Raw genomic sequence first — 16626 nt, forward strand, 5'->3', positions numbered from 1 at the left:
ACAAACAAAAAATCCCACTCCAAACCGTTATATCAGAGCTCTTTGTTAACTAGTAGCACTTCAAAAATTTCTGCTAAGAACCGTTTGTTCCAAGACAAGCTGAAATACACAAGTGTGGCCATATGCACTTAAAATCAGTAAAGAAACACTTTCATCAGTAAAGAATAAAGGAATTACATTTGAGTTACAATTTGATTTAAAATGTCATCTAAACTGGGGACATGGGGCTACCTTCACAGTCACTTCAGAAATTTAAGTGTTATTCCAATACTAAGCATTCCTCAGATATTTAACATTTGTGGAAAATCTAATATCCCAAGATGTATGATATCCCTGCAACAACAGGTGTATGAAAACCCTGGCTTTAATTTGTGTAAAGCAGAACCTTTGGAACAATCACTACCAGGAGCAAGCTCTGGTATCTGTGAAATACTCACAAACAACATATTTAGGGGATTAAAAACTCCTCTTTTTGAGATCTGGCCTGCTTTGAAGTAAAATCTAATAAACTAATAGAATGTCTTGGACACTTTCAGGTGCTAACAAATGTCCAGAGTTAAGAATAGATCTGAGTGAGCTTTAAGGGTTGGTTTACCTTTCTTGTCCACTCCAGGATGTTAAAAGTGCCATATCAGGCTTTTAGTGCATAGAGAGAAATTTGTCCTTCTTTAAAGCAATAATATTTTATATTTGTAGCATTACCCTAGTGAAATTTTAAAATGAAATGACAAGGAATACAAATAAGACCAGAATTTCTTTAATATCCCAGATCATGAATAGAAGCATGTCTAGACTCAAATACAAACCACCTTTTATAGCAAAATTCAAATCCTCCTCTGTTCCCTGCCAAACACTGAGTTCAGTCCCTGAGGGCCTGAGCAGGGTTTCCTTGGCTACAGCAGCTGGCACTGGCAGGGCAGGGAGTGCCGCTCCTGGCCTTGGTGTGCCGGGTGATTTCATCAGCTAACACAGGTCTTGACAGGTGCAAAGACTTTCACTTCACTTTAAGCACCATAAAACCTTTGGTGAGTGATTTGAGAGATTGGAAACTAACTTTTTGATCCAGGAAGGGCTGGGATAAGGGATCCTGATGCAATCCTCTAGATCTAGTCCTTCAATGCATTTCTTCTAAACATAGAAAAAACATTTGTTCAGAAATGAGTTCTTGGTGCATGCTGAATTTGCCAGACATTTCACTTTGAGGCAAAGATATGACAAATGTGCTTCCTAGCATTTTCATGTTGATTTATTCTTCCTCACAAAGGACAACTTCATAAAGAGTTTGAATCAGATCCATGTTCACACTTTACATATGCAACATTTTTGTGGCTGACAAAGCTGGCTTCTCAGGCAAACTAACTTGGAAATAAGGTCGAACCAGAGAAGGGTATGCTGAGACTGCTGTACTTAAATGGCTATTTTTTTTCCCAACTAATCATCATTATTATTATGAGTAGAAATTTACCCATAGGTGCATTGGGCAGATCATTCTGATTCATCCATTTAATGGATGTTGTCCTCTTGGGTTAATTATCTTTTTTGTAGGAAAGGTTTGTTAATCCCTATCACTACATGGGATAGCTATTTTAGTACTGACCAGGTGACATCGATGCTGGCATAACCTTTCTAGAATTTTTGGTTGTAGCTTGTGTCATGACACTAGTGTGAATTATGGCTGTCTTGAGGATACAAACCTTCATATAGCACAGATGGTCTGTAGGAAAAAAAAAATTGTAATGACGGTATGCACATCACACATTCAAGTCTTCCCTTGTAGACTCTTCCCTTTATCATTGCCTCATACTCTTAGGTACCTTTTAATCAAGCATCTAAGATAATTTTTTATACAGACTATGTTCTATAATAAAGATTGTAACGTGCAAATCTGGAAAATACCTCTGCTACCAGCATTATCACAGCTTCTCATTGGCCTCCCCCAAGCTTCCTTAGAAATGTATCACCATTACTTCCAGACAGCTGATTTTTTTTTACTACTTCTTTGAAAGAACGATGAAAGCTGTGTAAGCTCATTAGCAGAGCATGTGTGTAGGCTTAAAATTACAGATAATAGACATATGGTTGGAAAATCAGTAATTCCTTTATGTATTTGCCAAGACTTAGGTCAAGGTTCAGGGTTTCCTTTGCTCAAACTGGTGAAATCAGAAATATCTCCAGGTGTTCTGGGGAGAGCTTGCAGTGCACATGCGTGACAGGTGAAAAGGCACAGTTATCTCAGTTGCTTTCTGCAAGAGCAAGCCATGTTTACTCTAAATTGTACCTAATTGTGATGTGCTTTTCTTTTTGCAGTTTTTTTGTAGAAGCCAATCCTTTTTTAATAGTTGGTGTTTTCTATGCACTCTCATAATTTTTTATTTGTAACATTACAGTAAATTCATTGTAATAAAATTTGATGTCACAATCCTGTCTTGTCATGTCAGTGAGATCAACAGTTAATGTATTGGAAAATATTTGTGTACTTGAAAGTAATCATCATTTAAAAAATTACCTCCTTCCCACTCAAGAAGCACAGTCCTTGTAAGTCACATTTGTATTTGTATAATCATGTCATAAAAAGTGAAGTGACATAAATATGTGTAAGCAGTCGTATATTTAACAAAAAAATTCATCAAAAGGATGATTTTTACCTAGGTTCACCAGCTGTTTCTTCATGATCATGACTCTTCAGTTTTTGCTGGTAACAAAGCCATGAGCTTTAAATCCAGATCTTCGGGCTTAGATCTAAGAGATGATATGAGGACTGGTGCAATTGTACATCTGCATGACATCAGCCTGGGGATCTGGAAGCAACAGTGGGGGCAAAATCTACCCTTGTCTTTGTGTTTTTTCTGTTTCAAATATGAAAAGCCAGCTCTGACAGAGAAGTTTCATTGTCTTGACAAATGGGTCTTTCTCTGGCTGAGTGAGAGTGCCACTGATTGTTTGAGATGTTAACATGGGCACATTGTCACCACTGCCCAGAGTGAGGCCACTGGCTGCTTGTGTGTGGACTACCCTACAGCAGTGTGACACCTCTCCACTACGCCAAACCTGGTCTGAGCACATTTTGCTCCTTCCAAATTATTTTTTATACATGTCTTGGAATATATATTCAGATACTTTTTCAGATGCTTTTCAGAATATTGTTTTAAAACAAAATGAAAAATATTTTCCTCCTTTAAATCTGTTGGCAACTTTGTAGGGGAAGTTATTTCTTATTGTTCTTATTTTGTTGTCACGGCTGTTCACACTGATTTTTAAAGAATTATGGTCTGTGTATATGAGCGTGTGTCACCCTTGCTAGTCCATGTTAGAGAAAGCAGCAGTAAATGTTACTGCATCTGGAGACTGCAATAATTTGTCCGTTTGACGCTGACTTAATTTTACGCATTTTTCAGGAAGCTGAAATTGAATGAGCACCATGTTTTACTCCAAAAATCTCTTTTAGCCGGGTTCCCTCTCTCAGGAACAACATAAATGTGTGAATATGATGACAATGTGGAGCAATCCCAAATTAATACCTATTTAAGATTTCAAACCATAACAAGTCTAGATTAAGTGATTTTTTTTAGAAAAGTGCTTATGCATGCGGCAGTAGAATTGTGTCTTAAATAAGCAATGCTAAAGAAGTAACAGTATTAGAGGTGAACTGTGAAAGAGAGAATCCATGTTCATCTTACAAAAGAATGTGTTTATTTTCATTAGGATTTTTGCTTAGATACTGAAGTAATGCATACATAAATTTTGAAAGCACATGGAGCTGGAGCCTGAGCAAAGCCTTAAAGAGATACCAAATCCATCCTGTTTTCAAATTCAGTTCTGTTTCATGTCACAGAACAAAGTTTCTAATAGAAGCACAGTAATTGACCAGCAATTGCAATTTCCTGTTATTTTGAAGTGTAAGATGAAATTCAATATAATTATTTTCTTCTTGTCTTTCTTTTTTTTCTTTCTTTTTTTTTTTTTTTTTTTTCTTTTTTTTTTTTTTTTTTTTTTCCTTTTATTAACCAGTTAATTTAGGTGATGGGATAGAATACGGCCAGCAGAAGCGTGAAAATATTGGAGTTCTCATTAAAGAGACACTGGAACTCTTTGAACGCTACGGAGGAGAAAATGCTTATATAAACATTAAATACATGATCCCCACTTATGGGTCATGAATGTAAACTGAATTATATTAAATGGGATGATTCCATCTATGTGTGCTCTACAAAAACTGTATCTGACTCTGTATGGCATCTTGTTAGTCATGCTTTATCTTCTCTACAGCTGCTAAAATAGTGGCTTCTGGGACATTGGAGTGTTAGCACTATTGTGAACAAGGCTTTCCAATACATAAATAGTGTCTGTTCCTTTGATTACAATGGTGTACTGTGCTTGTTTGTTCCCTGAAAGAATCACTCCTTTATAACAGGGCTGACTCGTACAAGAATCTGAGTTAAACCTTCACTTGTGTAGACAATAAAACTATAATTTTCATACGCGATTCAGCAATCGCTGTTCTGTGTCCGCTTGCCCTGAGGGTGATGTCAGAGGCTGTAACAAGAAGAGTTTATGCTGACTGCTTAATAGGTGTTTGTCATGGAAGAGAAACACCAGTTCAGCAATGCCTCCCTAGCAGCTGTGCCGAATAATGCGCACTGACATACAATAAAACTGTTGAATGTATATACCAATTGCAGCAGGAAAATTTATATTTTCCATTATACAGCACTGTCATTAAATTAATCCAGGTTTCTTACGCACTCCTGTTCTCAGCTTCCAGGTGTTTACTCATGGAGCTTGGGTTCCTCTGGGTGAATATAAGGCACAAACAGAGTTTCAAAGAAAAGAAGCCCAGAAAAAAAACCAAAAAAACTTGAATAAATCAGATGGAAGATACAGCATACAGAAAGTGTCAGTCCTTAGTGACACTGTTAATCTAGGTAAACACAGAATTACATGTACATTTTAAAAGGACGCTTGGTATTTTCGTAACTGCAAGGTTGCCATTGCTTTTCTGTTGTTATTGTGATGGTGTGTATGTGTGCAAACAATGTAACTATTGTTGTAGGAATCCCTTACAATTTCCTACTCAGTTAGTTTCTCCCTGTGTACCCATAACACAGAACTGATACAGTCATGGATTTAAGCAAAGCTATTGAGATTTACTTTATTGCTTTTTAAGCATTTCTCTGGAATAAACCTACCAAAAAAAAAAAAAAAAAAAAACACCAAAAAAAAACCCCACAACTGTCTTACAATTCTCAAGGACAACCATTTACAATTATTGAGTCAGCTCAAAACAAACCAGAGATATGAACTTTGCCTAAAACCATGAGATTTTTAAAAGTACTTTTAAAGACTTTGGGCTCATCTGGCTTTTATTATGTTTTCTGGAGCTCTTCAAATGTAGACAAGTTGCACTTTCAAGCGTTTCACTGTAACAGTTAAGAGCCTGAAATGCACTGTTTGGTGTTAGACACATGAGACTTTTTCCAAGCGCATATCCATATCCATATCCATATCCATATCCATATCCATATCCATATCCATATCCATATCCATATTCACACCTTACAAGGCTTGCCCAAGTGGAGGACACAGCTCCTACGCTGCCTGCTCTCTCAGATGCCTGCTGGAAGTGTGAGGAGCACCTTCTCACCTGCTGAAACTTTAAGCCATATCTGTCACTAGGTTGACATGTGAACTTGCCTTTTTCTGTTCTGTGGCATCTTCAGCCTGAAGATTTTATTTTACTTTCTTCTCTTTCCTAAAAAAAAGAAAAAAAATTTTTTTTACTCTTCCCGCCTCTTTGAGGAACTGCACCTTCAAGTGATGCCACCAGCCACAGGCACTCATCAGCCCTTGGTTTAGGCATGGCTGCTGGAGGTGTGCCTTTTTCCCAGGCCCCCGAGGCATTTCTTTTCTGTGTGTTTTTTTGTTCTTCCTGAGTTTTGTTTTTCACAATTTTTCCAGGGCCACCCTAAGTCCCTAGAGCTGAGACAAGATCTGTTGTGTGTCCAACATACACCTGCGATGGATAAGTACATCCAAAACTCTGCCTCGTGTCTAGGGTATCGGCAAATCTTTCACCTGGGCAGAAAGGGAAGTGAAGCCTGGCTGTAGGCCGTGCCTCTGGAAACTCAAGAGCTTTGTCTTCAAACCTTGCAGCACAGAGGCTAGCTGGATAATGCAGGGGTTACAGGCCATGCCTTCTCTTCCAAAAACGCCTTTGTTACACAGCCACCCTGGCAGTATCCACACAGCCTTCGCTTACAGCTTCTCTCTATTTGCCTTGCATTGTCCCTGGCACCAATGAGCAATACTTTTTCATTTACTGACATCTATGGATTTGGTAACTGTGGCATTGCAGGTTTCCCATGAGTACAGACTGTGCTGGAAAATTGCAGCTCAGAGGGAGCTGAGTTATTCAGCTCAGAAACAAACCAAGCCCTTCATAAAAGGAGAATTCCCAGGCCACCTTTCACTCCTCAGCTATTTGTATTCTTTCCTCAAGAGAAAGTCCAGTACTGCTCTTTGCCTGAGATCAAAAAGCTCCTCAATAGCTGGCTTCAGTTCCCCTGATGCTGGGCTCCAGCCACAGAGCCACTCGCAGAAGGAACTGTGCAGGAAAGGGCTCTCAGCCCTGGGTTTTCCCCATCCCATCACCCCACTGAATTCCCAACAGCTCTGCTGAGGAGGAGAAGTTTCAGGCTCCACACCAGCCTTTGTAATTTCATTCCCCAGCCCCCCTCTTTTTGTATCCCCTCCCCTTCAGCTCAACTAGGACAAGACTGCTGACTTGCAAAGAGACACCATGGAAAATGGGTACTTTGTGAAGCTGCAGATTTGCCCGGGCCCAGTGCCCTCAGCCTTGTGCTCTTTCTTGAAGATTTCTTTCATGAGACATAGGTTCAACAAGGGGTGACCTTACGGCAAACTATAAGGGCAATAGAGGTCCTGCATATTCACATCAGGAAAAATAAGTTTTATAGAAAAGCGCTTTTATTTGCATATTCAGGATGAGAACATTAGCCTCCATCAACACTGTTCCTATGTCTGGTCCATTGATTTAAAAGTGAACATTTTCCCATAACCTTACTATTTCTAGGAACTGGACTGATAAAAAGAAGCATGATAAAACCCACAGGTAGGTAATTTAGAAACACTGAGAATAAAACTGTTTTAAGATGTCATTTTACTAAGTCAAACTCTAGGCCTTCCAACCTTGACAATGTCCCTTTGAGCATGATCAGCAGCATATTTATAGGCAATTACAGCACAGCTCGGAGCACCTTATAAAGCACAAGATCAAGGACTCAGGTGCTTAAGCATACAAGTAATTTTATATCATTCAATACACTACTTAGCTATCTTACTATGCTGAAAAAACAGAATTACAGTTCAAAAATAGTAACTGCCTCTCTTTTGACCAGATTGTGGTCACTAATGCTAGGGGCAAGCAAATCAACAAATTTTAATTGTAATCAATTAAATTGTAATTTGGGACAGGTGTTTCAAGGGGTATAAATTAAGTGTAGCGGCATTAGGGCTAATTTGGCTTTGCAGAAGTGATGTGGTTTGTGCCTTACTTTGGGATCTTCTGCTGTTTTCTAGCTCTCCAGTGATGGTAAGGTAAGGAGCATCAGTGAATGAATGTGTGGAAGGTTAAGCTGCAAGTGCTGGTTTTGTGAAACCACCTGTTTGAAATATCTCTGGTTTATCGTATTAATTATGTTAGGTTAGCTGGCAACTGTTTAGTAAAAACATGTGGTAATGGTGGGGGGGATGGGAATGAACCTTTGTCTGTCTTTGTCATGCATGATCATAAAAAACAAGCACAAAATAAAATATATTGGATGTTTCCTCCCCAAAGCTGTGTCAGGGAGCTCTGTAACCGGAGTCAGAGTTTAGGGAACTGTAGCGCTTTGTGAGCGCTGGCAGGTGCTGCAGAGCAGTGACTGTGGAAGCTGTTGATCCACAGGACACTCTGAGCTGCCCAGGTGAAGGTGAGCAGGGCCGGGGGTGTCTGGGGCTCCTGCCCAGCTTGGGCTGGGGCTGCCCGTGGGCTCCTGCAGAGGGGCAGAGCCCGGCAGGGGATGGAGCAGGACACTGCCAGCACTGGTGGCAGGGAGCCGGAGCCAGGCTTCTCGCTGGTAGCTTTCCAGTGTTTCAAAGAGCTGGAGCTGCCAAAAAAGTTTGAAAAGAGCCTTCCAGGAGTCAAATACAAAAGGGCTGTGGGAAGTTGTAAGTGGGAGGGAAGGTATGGGACCGTAGCTGGGAGGGTGTTTGTGCATGGGGTGCAGGGAGGTGTAGCTGCAGCCAAGCAGGGCAAAAATAAAACATTAGAGCAGACACTATGTGCTTTCCTAATCCTGTCTGGAGACCCTCTGACTTCCAGAAGAGCATTCTCCAGTCTGAGGGGCTCTGCGGGCAGTGGGGTACATCACATTTTTCCACTCATCTGTAACATCCTGTGTTTTCTGCCTTAAATAAAAGCAGTGATGTTTCTGGGAACTCCATAAAAAGGCTGTCTGCTTGCAACCTCTCAGAGCTGCTTTGTGCCTCCTGGAGACTGGGAGAGGAAGGTTTATGCCCTGGCAGGACAAGAAGTTCCCTGCACTGGCCCCATAATCCTTCCGGCATGTGAGGGGAGGGAAGGGGAGTGTGTGTGGTGGGGCATATCTTAGCTGTTCTTGTTCTTGCCTAGCAAACCTAGCCTGGATATGTCTGTGGGGCTCCTTGCTGAGAGCTCTCCCCTCCTTGGACAGAGCCTGGTGGCTTCTGGTGAGGTGTGTGGAAACCTGCTTGAGCAGAGACAGCAAGCTGCAGTCTCAGGGAGGAGAGAGTATGTTTCTTACAGAGCAGGGAGTCAGCTTTGTGATGTCACAAATCAACAAATACATAATCTTTTTACTAATGTCACTCAGGAGTTAGTTGAGTGGCTCTTGTGAGCTCCCTGTGCTCTGTGCTCCCTGTGGGAGGTGTGTGCAGCAGGATGGGGTCAGTGTGCCCAGAAGTGAGGGACACCGCTCCCATCTCTGGGCTTCCCCATTAGCAGCAGAAGCACCAAATCTTGGCCGCCCTGCTGTGGCCGGGAATGTGCCCTGAGTCCCTTTCCTCAAGGGGAAAGGAAAGGCTGCTCAGAATTTTTTTTTTTCCTTCTTTTTTTTTTCTTCAACAGAGCCCCTTACATAGAGCAAAAGCCTTAAGCTACAGAAGAATGGGCATCTTCATGGAAGATAAAGCTGAGGGCACAGCCGTGTTGGCAGGGGCATTTCTGGGACCATGCCCTCTCTGCTGCTGCTGTGGGCACCCATGCACAGGAGCCCTCTGCATTTGCAGAGGGCCTGGTGACCCTGGCTGCTAGGGGTGTTGGGGTGAGAGAGATGAAATGGGAACTAATCCTAGTGCTTTCCAAATACTGGAAGAGGTTTAATCCTAGCCTTCTAATTCTGCCTTGGAAGGTGGTAGAATGCATTGAGGTGATAGGAAGAAAGGGGGCTCCTAATCAGAGCACCATAATGTTGGATCTTGTATGACATACCTTTAGTTTATTCAATGGTCTCAGCAATCCAAACTGTTCATCTGCATCAGCACAATGCTTTTGGAAAAAAATAAAGTAAAATCAGAGGTTTAGGTTGTTGGAGGACAGAAATGAGATCAGCTATATATGAGCTTGCTCTGCAGCAGTGGGAATGTGTTGCTTGTGTTATCGGCTGCTTCTGTAGCCAGGTGATGCACAATTTGGTAGAAATTAATTTAGCCTGCCATACTTCATGTGACTGCAGTTAAGTGGATGGATGTTTTTGGTAGCATACCCTTCTGCAAAAAGTGTTGCAACTGCTGGAGCTCTGTGACTGCCACAGAGTCATTCTGATCTTGCATGAAATCACATTGCTCTCTGATATGGGCATAGTGATCAAAGAAACCCTGCTCAAAACTCCTCAAAACACAAAAGATTAAAAGAAATCTCAAGGAGGTCTCCGCATCACAAGCATAGCCTGTCAATGACATATATAGCAGTGTTGAATGATGAAGGCCACTGGGTATAGGCAGGAAAAATTAATGTCTGATATAAGGCATCTACCTCATGTTGTACATTACTGCGTTAATCAGGGGACCTGGCTTTAAATGTGTGGTCCATCCAGTTTTGCATCCAATTTCAGTTTCTGTTTTCTGGGTGTAATTCCTAAGCTCTTCCCTAAGGAGCAATTACCGAAAAGCAGCTTGGCTTACCTAACTCTCGCCCTAGAAGCAGGGAATGATATCCCTGCATCTGGCCATCTCCATCTTGTGCATTAGTCTCATTACTTCATTTTCATGTGTTTTTGCTTCCCGCTTCTCCTGGGTCCCTGTGGTGCTGTGTTGAGCTGGAAGAGATGCTGAGGGATCTGTGTGGGTAGGGGGAAGCTGATGAGAAGAGACCAGGAGCGCTCAGCTATTCCGGCAAAGGCTTTTCCTTGACAGTTTATGTTTTGGAAAATGTGAGTTTTGAGGAACTTTTATCTCTTTCTCCCAATACATTGCAGCATTATGAAGGAAGGAAATGGAGGAGGCCTTATTGCAGAGGTGTTTTACCTCAGCTACTGTCCAGGGAGCAGCTCTGGGGTGGGAAACATTAGCTCTGCTGCAGGTGGGTGACAGGAATGAGAGCAAATGGTGGGAAGCTCTTGGCTTTCCACCATTTGCTCTCAGTGTGAGCACTTAGAGGTTGCATTTGTTGAACTTTCGGGGCTCCTGAAGCTGCACATCACCACCCCCTGCTTCTCTGAGCCACCATTTTCTCCCTGGCTACAGCCTGGGTTCTTCCTGTGACTGGGAGTTTTCTGGGTTTTCTTTGGCAGAGCCTTCCTAGACTCTGCTCCTGAGAAGGGCCGGACAGGTGCCACGCTGCTGTGGTGTGAGGCAGCCTGGGACTTCTCCCCTCACTTCCTATGTGACTTCCAAGGCCTGCTTGGAGCTGCTGATGCTGCTGGGAGGGCAGCACACATTCAACAGCCATCTTTCCCTCCGGGCACTGCCATCTCTGCCCCAGTGTACTCATGGCAACATCCTGCCTCCCTGGATGCGATGATGTCAGCATCAAAGCTAGGGTATCATGGAGCTGAGCCCTGCTCCTCCTAGCCAGTGGCACAACCTGCTGAGCCTCTTTTTCCCCTTCCTGCATGGGCTGTTGGTGGTGTTTTCCCAGGCTGGAGCAAGGCTCTTCCCCAGCACATGCTGAGCGAGAGACTGAGGTGGGTGGTCTGCAATTCCCCACCTCTTTGGAAAGCAATTAAATTTTTCTGGGGGTATGGGATAGAGGAATGGGGGAAGAATAGAATCCAGCAAAAATAGTACTGTAAGCCCAAAGATAAAAACCTCAGGTCTCTTTCAAAATGCTCTTAGTACAGGGAGGGGAAATACCTCAAAGCCCTCATTCAGCCCCCATTTTACAGTGTGAATTCTTTCTCAGCTGTTAACTGGAAGAACTTCATGCCTGACACCTTTTGCTAACACTGAATCATCTATGTCTCTTACAAAGGAAGAAATTGCTACTGCTCTGCCTTAAGAATCAAAGTAAAGGGAACATCTGCTCTAAACTTCTTGCATCTGATTATTGCTTGCTATGCATTATTACTTACAGTAGTAATATGCCTAAATTAAAGCTTTCTTCTCTTGTCTGTGCTTTTATGCATTGCTTTGGCATAAAATGTGTGGCTTGCTTCAAATCAACCTACAGCTAAAACTATGTCCGTGTAGAGCTGAGCCCACGTGTACTTCGATGCAATTAAGGGCACAATTGGAACATTCTGAAAGATTGCCTTTAAAAGGCCTTTTGTTCACTCCCCCATAGGGGCTGGGTGTTTATAAGCACGTTGAAATGCAACATTAAGGGAAGGAAAAAAAAAACCCTCTGTGAAGAATTCTGTAGCGGCAAATCTATGTTTTCTGTAGCTTGGCAGCTGTCTGTATTCAAAGGCTGAGGAATGACTCGTGTTCTGAGGGTGATGATAGTTTTGATAGGAATCCCCCGCATCACAAGAATGTTCCTAATGAAGGAGGAAAAGCCCACCAGAAACATTCCAGGGCTGTGAACCTGTAGGCAGCCGAAGCCAGCATCCAAGCTGCTCTGCACAGACAACAGCAGCAAATCCAGCTGCTTCTGCAGAAGGAAGAGTTAGTGGGTATTTTTCTTTTCCTGCCTTTCTGAAGCGCATGCAGTCTTTCCAGTGAGCTTAATTGATTTGAAAAAAATATCTGGAAAATAAAGCTCTTGAACTTGCATGCCTAGAAACCTACCAGTGTCACGTGCATAGCAAAGGCCACGTATCTCACAAAATACCACAGCATTGCACAAAGGAGGTTTAAGAGCTCCAGTTGAATAAAGCTTTCTCTGTGAAATATTGTTATGGATCTACAAAGCAGTTAAATCCTCCTTGGGAAAAAAAAAGTATATATCTCTTACAGTGTAGTGGCAGCAGTGTAACTACCACTGAAGCCTCATTAATGAAGTTTTTCTTCTTTATCAGTAGAAGGAAAAAATAAATCCTCATCACAGAAAACAGCTTTAAGTTAGTAAGTTCTGACCATTTGATTTTAAATTCTACATATATATAAAATCTGTGTAATAGTGCTCTGGCCTTCTTTAAGGGATGGATCCTCTTACTTAAATCCAGTAATGAAAATAACAGGGCCTAAATTAACTTGATAAGACTGTTTTCTATCAATAATTTTGCTACTGACATAGTACAGGATTGACTTTTGTGGTCTGTGTTATAGCAGCTTTTAATTATAAGACAGCCTTGGTACCACATGAAGTAGGAAAAATAGGCAGTTGCAAACTCTACAGTGTTTTTTCATGCATATTTTAATGGTGGGCTTTTTATTTTCAAAGAAAAGAAAAATAATATTCCTCTGTTTTTAGTGAGGTTTTTTTAAACCTTTTGCTCACGGAGCATTTTTTGGCTCCTCAAGAAGATGGTTGCACTGCCTTTGCTCAACAGCTTCCCTTCGAACCCACAAATGTTTTCAGCTCTTTATTACTATTGTGTAAGATTGCATTGTATTTTCATGTCTCCCATATTGCTATAATTACGTTTGGGGAATGGAGATGGATGGTCTGCTGAGTGTGTGTTAGGTTTCTCCACAGCCCTCACTCAGGGCTGTTTTCTATAATTTAATCAATAGAAGGCAGTTGTACAAACAGTAGTTTTTAATTTCCAATTTCAGTTTCAAGTTTCTCATTAAAATTTAATTTTTTTTAATATATAAAGCAATTTCATTTGCTTTGCCTGAGACATTTTGTGGCAATTGTTTCCCACTCCCTCCTGTGAAACCACGGCACTGCCCTTCCTGGGCTGAGTGGTCCATGCAGACACAGGCACCTGCCATCCTGAAGGCTTGGGGAAGCTTCTCTTCCCTCATAAACATTCCAAAATGAACCTTGAAGGGCAGATGCTGCCCCTGAGGTGCAGGAATGTCTGCACACTTGGCTGAGAGTAGGGTAAAACAAGCTGTGTGCTGGTCCCAACTTGGGCTGGGCTTATGAACCGAGGATGGGAGATGACCTCAAAGCTGTGGCATCCAAGGAGGTCAGTGAAAGGACCTTTCCCAGTGCCATAGGGTGTGTTTAGTGGCCACCTTTCCCAGCTGTGTGTGGCCCAGCCCGGCAGCGCCCACCAGCCTGCTCCTGGCAAAAGCAGATACTTGCTGTGCCCAGTGTGCACCGAGCTGCCAAAGTCTCTGCACATCTGCTTCCTTCCTGCCATACCAGATGGTTGTTACAGCCGGGAAAAGCAGCTGGTCATTGGCATCAGCCAGGCTTGGTGGTTGGGAAGAGGAGGATGAAGCAGCAGCAGGACAAGGGGTTGAACATGGTGGGGTTTTTTGGTTTTGTTTTTTTTTGTTTATTTGTTTTGGGTTTTTTGTTTATTTGTTTGTTTTTGTTTGTTTGGTTTTTTACAAGGGAGATGCCTGTGCTGCTTCTTTGCACCAGCTTTGCTCCAGGCAAGAACAGGAAGGATGTGTGTGCTGCAAATATAGGGAGACTGGGAAAGAGCTGTGTCTGCTCACTTCTAATGCTCAGCAAAGGGCCACTCTCTCTGTTATTCCTCAGTGGATGCGGTGGAGCATTATGGTGGGCAGGGCAGGCCACCAGAAGCCCTCCTCCTGGGGGTTGGTGGCTCCCAGGGTCAGCCAGCTGAAACCCAAAGTGCTGCTGTGCAGTCGAAAGTGCTGCTATTTCTGCTTTTAGCTGAGCAAACTGCAGTCACACAGAAAATGTGTGCTGGAGCTGAGGGTGAAACCCAGTCATTTGGTCTAACAAGTGCTTATGCCAGTCTGGTGCCAGACCTCCTCCTTGCTTCTATGAGAGTGAAATGGGGAAGCAGGGCTGTGTGACTGCTCTGGTTTCAGTTCAGCACGGACAGAAGTGGCTGTAGCTGCACAGAGCCACAATTGCTGCTAAATATTGCCCATTTTAGCCTTCAGATTGGCCTTAATAAAGTCAAAGGGACTATTCACAGGAAAAAGAAGAGCAAGGAGCTGGCTCCTGAGCTTACCTTAAACTTAAGTTATTGCTGTACAGTAGGTTGCATGGGGGTATTCTCCAGGAATTTTGTTGTTGTTGTTGTTCTCCCCCAAGCAGTGCTTTAGAAGGACCATATTTGCATGTAACCATATTTCCTATAGCTGTGGGGTCTTTTCAGTTGTATTCTCTGTGTTGCTTTGGTTTATGCAATTTTAATCTGTTTACTAATTAGCTCTTAACCTGCAGTTTTCTATTTAAATTACTTTCTACAGAAAATGTCAGGAAGCTGGGGAGCTCTGTCTCTTACATGATGTTGTCATTTGATAAAAAAGTAGTGTGCACCTTTCTTTAAATGCTGGCTAAGGTTAAAATCTCTGATTCTTGTCTATTTGTTTAAGAACTTACACAAAACTGCTGCTATCAGACAATAATAAGAATCATGACATTTCTATGAAGGGAATTTCTTTTTTATTGTGAACTTTACACCTCTTCACTTATTTCAGTAAATGCCCAATAAAAGTGCAATAAATCCAATACTGTAAATGCACATATAGAGGGTTTGTACTTGAGGCTTTGCAGCTGCCAGGCTTTCCTGCTGCATGCAGTGCCCAGCCTCCTGTGGTGCCAAGGGCTGCCTTTTGGGACATTCCCAACACAGGCTTGGAAAAAACCCACCTTGCCTGCAGCACGTGCTGCCCACTTGATGCCATGCTTGAGAAAGGGAGGCAAGTTCCATAACCACAAAAAACGCCAGTGGCTGATGTCCAAAGGCATGTGGGAAGGGAGTGGGGCAGGAACTGCTGCCCTGGGAGGGAGAGGGGAGGAGGGGGGTGAGCGCTGTGCTGCCTTGCCCACAGGAAGTGGCTGAGAGCTGTGGTGTGTGGTACCCTGGTAAGCACCACAGGTAAATGTAGAATTTGTGAAAGGAATTAAATTGGAGGGGAAACAGGACCAAACATTGTGTCAACAGCTGCTTGTACTGAAATAAGTAATAGTCATTAATAGGTAATAGCCTGTTAAACTTGAATTTAACAGGGAAAAATTAAACTGTATTTTTATGCCTTACTCATTTTCCCCTATAAAACCCAACGCAAATAGTAAAACTGGGAAGGAAAAAAAATCTCCAAACAAGCAAACAGATAAGTTAAGGTTGAGCCAAGCTGAAAATAACTCTCTTGTAAGACTGATGGTAACATTGCATCTATGATACCCCCTTTAGTGAGGGGAAAGATGTGATGGCACAGGCAGCGAGATGGTAGGAACCACCTCAGGCAGCCCCTGTTTCTGCAAGAGCAAATCTGCGTTACTACCTTCCCAGCTGGCACAAGTGCTTCTACCAAAATTTTCTGGGTACAGAGACAGATTCCCCACCAGTCCCAGCTGGAAGAGTAGACTCTCCTGAACAAGACCAATAGGTCAAGCCCCAAATTTTAAATCTCATACAGGCACTCAAATGTGACTGCTTGCAGGCTTTGCTCACTGAGCTGAGAGTGAATGTGAGGCAGGGTGGAATGTACTGGAGAGATATCCTGTTTGGATGTGGACATCCTGTGGCAAGCTAATGAGAGTTCAGCCTACAGTGCCATAATATTTGCCCTTATAGCCAGAGACTGAGCCCCAAGCTGTTTTGAGATTTTTGTCTCTGGCTTCTCTTCTGGAATAATGACCCCTTAAGGTCAAAAGGCAGAGTCCTCTTCTCTTTCCAATCTTCTCTTGTGTTCTCCACTGCCTCACTCACCCTGATTTAGAGCTGTGTACTGGAGAGCAAGAGCAGGCTTCCTAGCTGGTAACATTATTTTTGTTTGGTTTTTAGCTCAGTCCTGTGTTTGTTTGAATTTTGATCATATTCTCCTTGAACCCAATGATGGCCTACTGCTGCTGGCTGAGTCAATAATTACAGCAGCGTTTTGGACACTAGAGAAGCAGCAGTATGTGCTGCTGAAAAGGTGGCTGGTACATAGACCCTGTATGTTGGGCTTTTTCCCCCCATCTCCTGGCCTGTTTGGACTCCAGGTGGAAAGTTCTCCTGTGCACAACTTCATGGTGCCAAAAGAGAAATATACAGCTGTTGTTTCAAGGGATGGTTCCTAGCTGACCTGCAGCTGGGCAAAAATGTCTCAAAAATTATGCCT

The 16626-nt window shown here is 42.7% G+C and overlaps 1 protein-coding gene across 28 annotated transcripts in view; it reads left to right on the forward strand.

Annotated features, from left to right (window-relative positions):
* Positions 1-16626, forward strand: part of PACRG (parkin coregulated) — a 254095-nt gene that overhangs the window by 206993 nt on the left and 30476 nt on the right. For 24 of the 28 annotated variants that reach the window (XM_040060509.2, XM_058419882.1, XM_040060480.2 and 21 more), the window contains exon 6: positions 4009-7614. In XM_040060509.2, coding sequence (XP_039916443.1) covers positions 4009-4157 — 149 coding nt within the window. In that variant the 3' untranslated portion in view covers positions 4158-7614. Of the gene's footprint in view, positions 1-4008; positions 7615-9163; positions 9276-16626 lie in introns of those variants that run through there. The other 4 variants (XM_040060487.2, XM_040060493.2, XM_040060489.2 and 1 more) reach the window with 2 other exon arrangements.

This window comes from Hirundo rustica, chromosome 3 (assembly GCF_015227805.2).
Source record: "Hirundo rustica isolate bHirRus1 chromosome 3, bHirRus1.pri.v3, whole genome shotgun sequence".
NCBI classification, from domain to species: domain Eukaryota; kingdom Metazoa; phylum Chordata; class Aves; order Passeriformes; family Hirundinidae; genus Hirundo; species Hirundo rustica.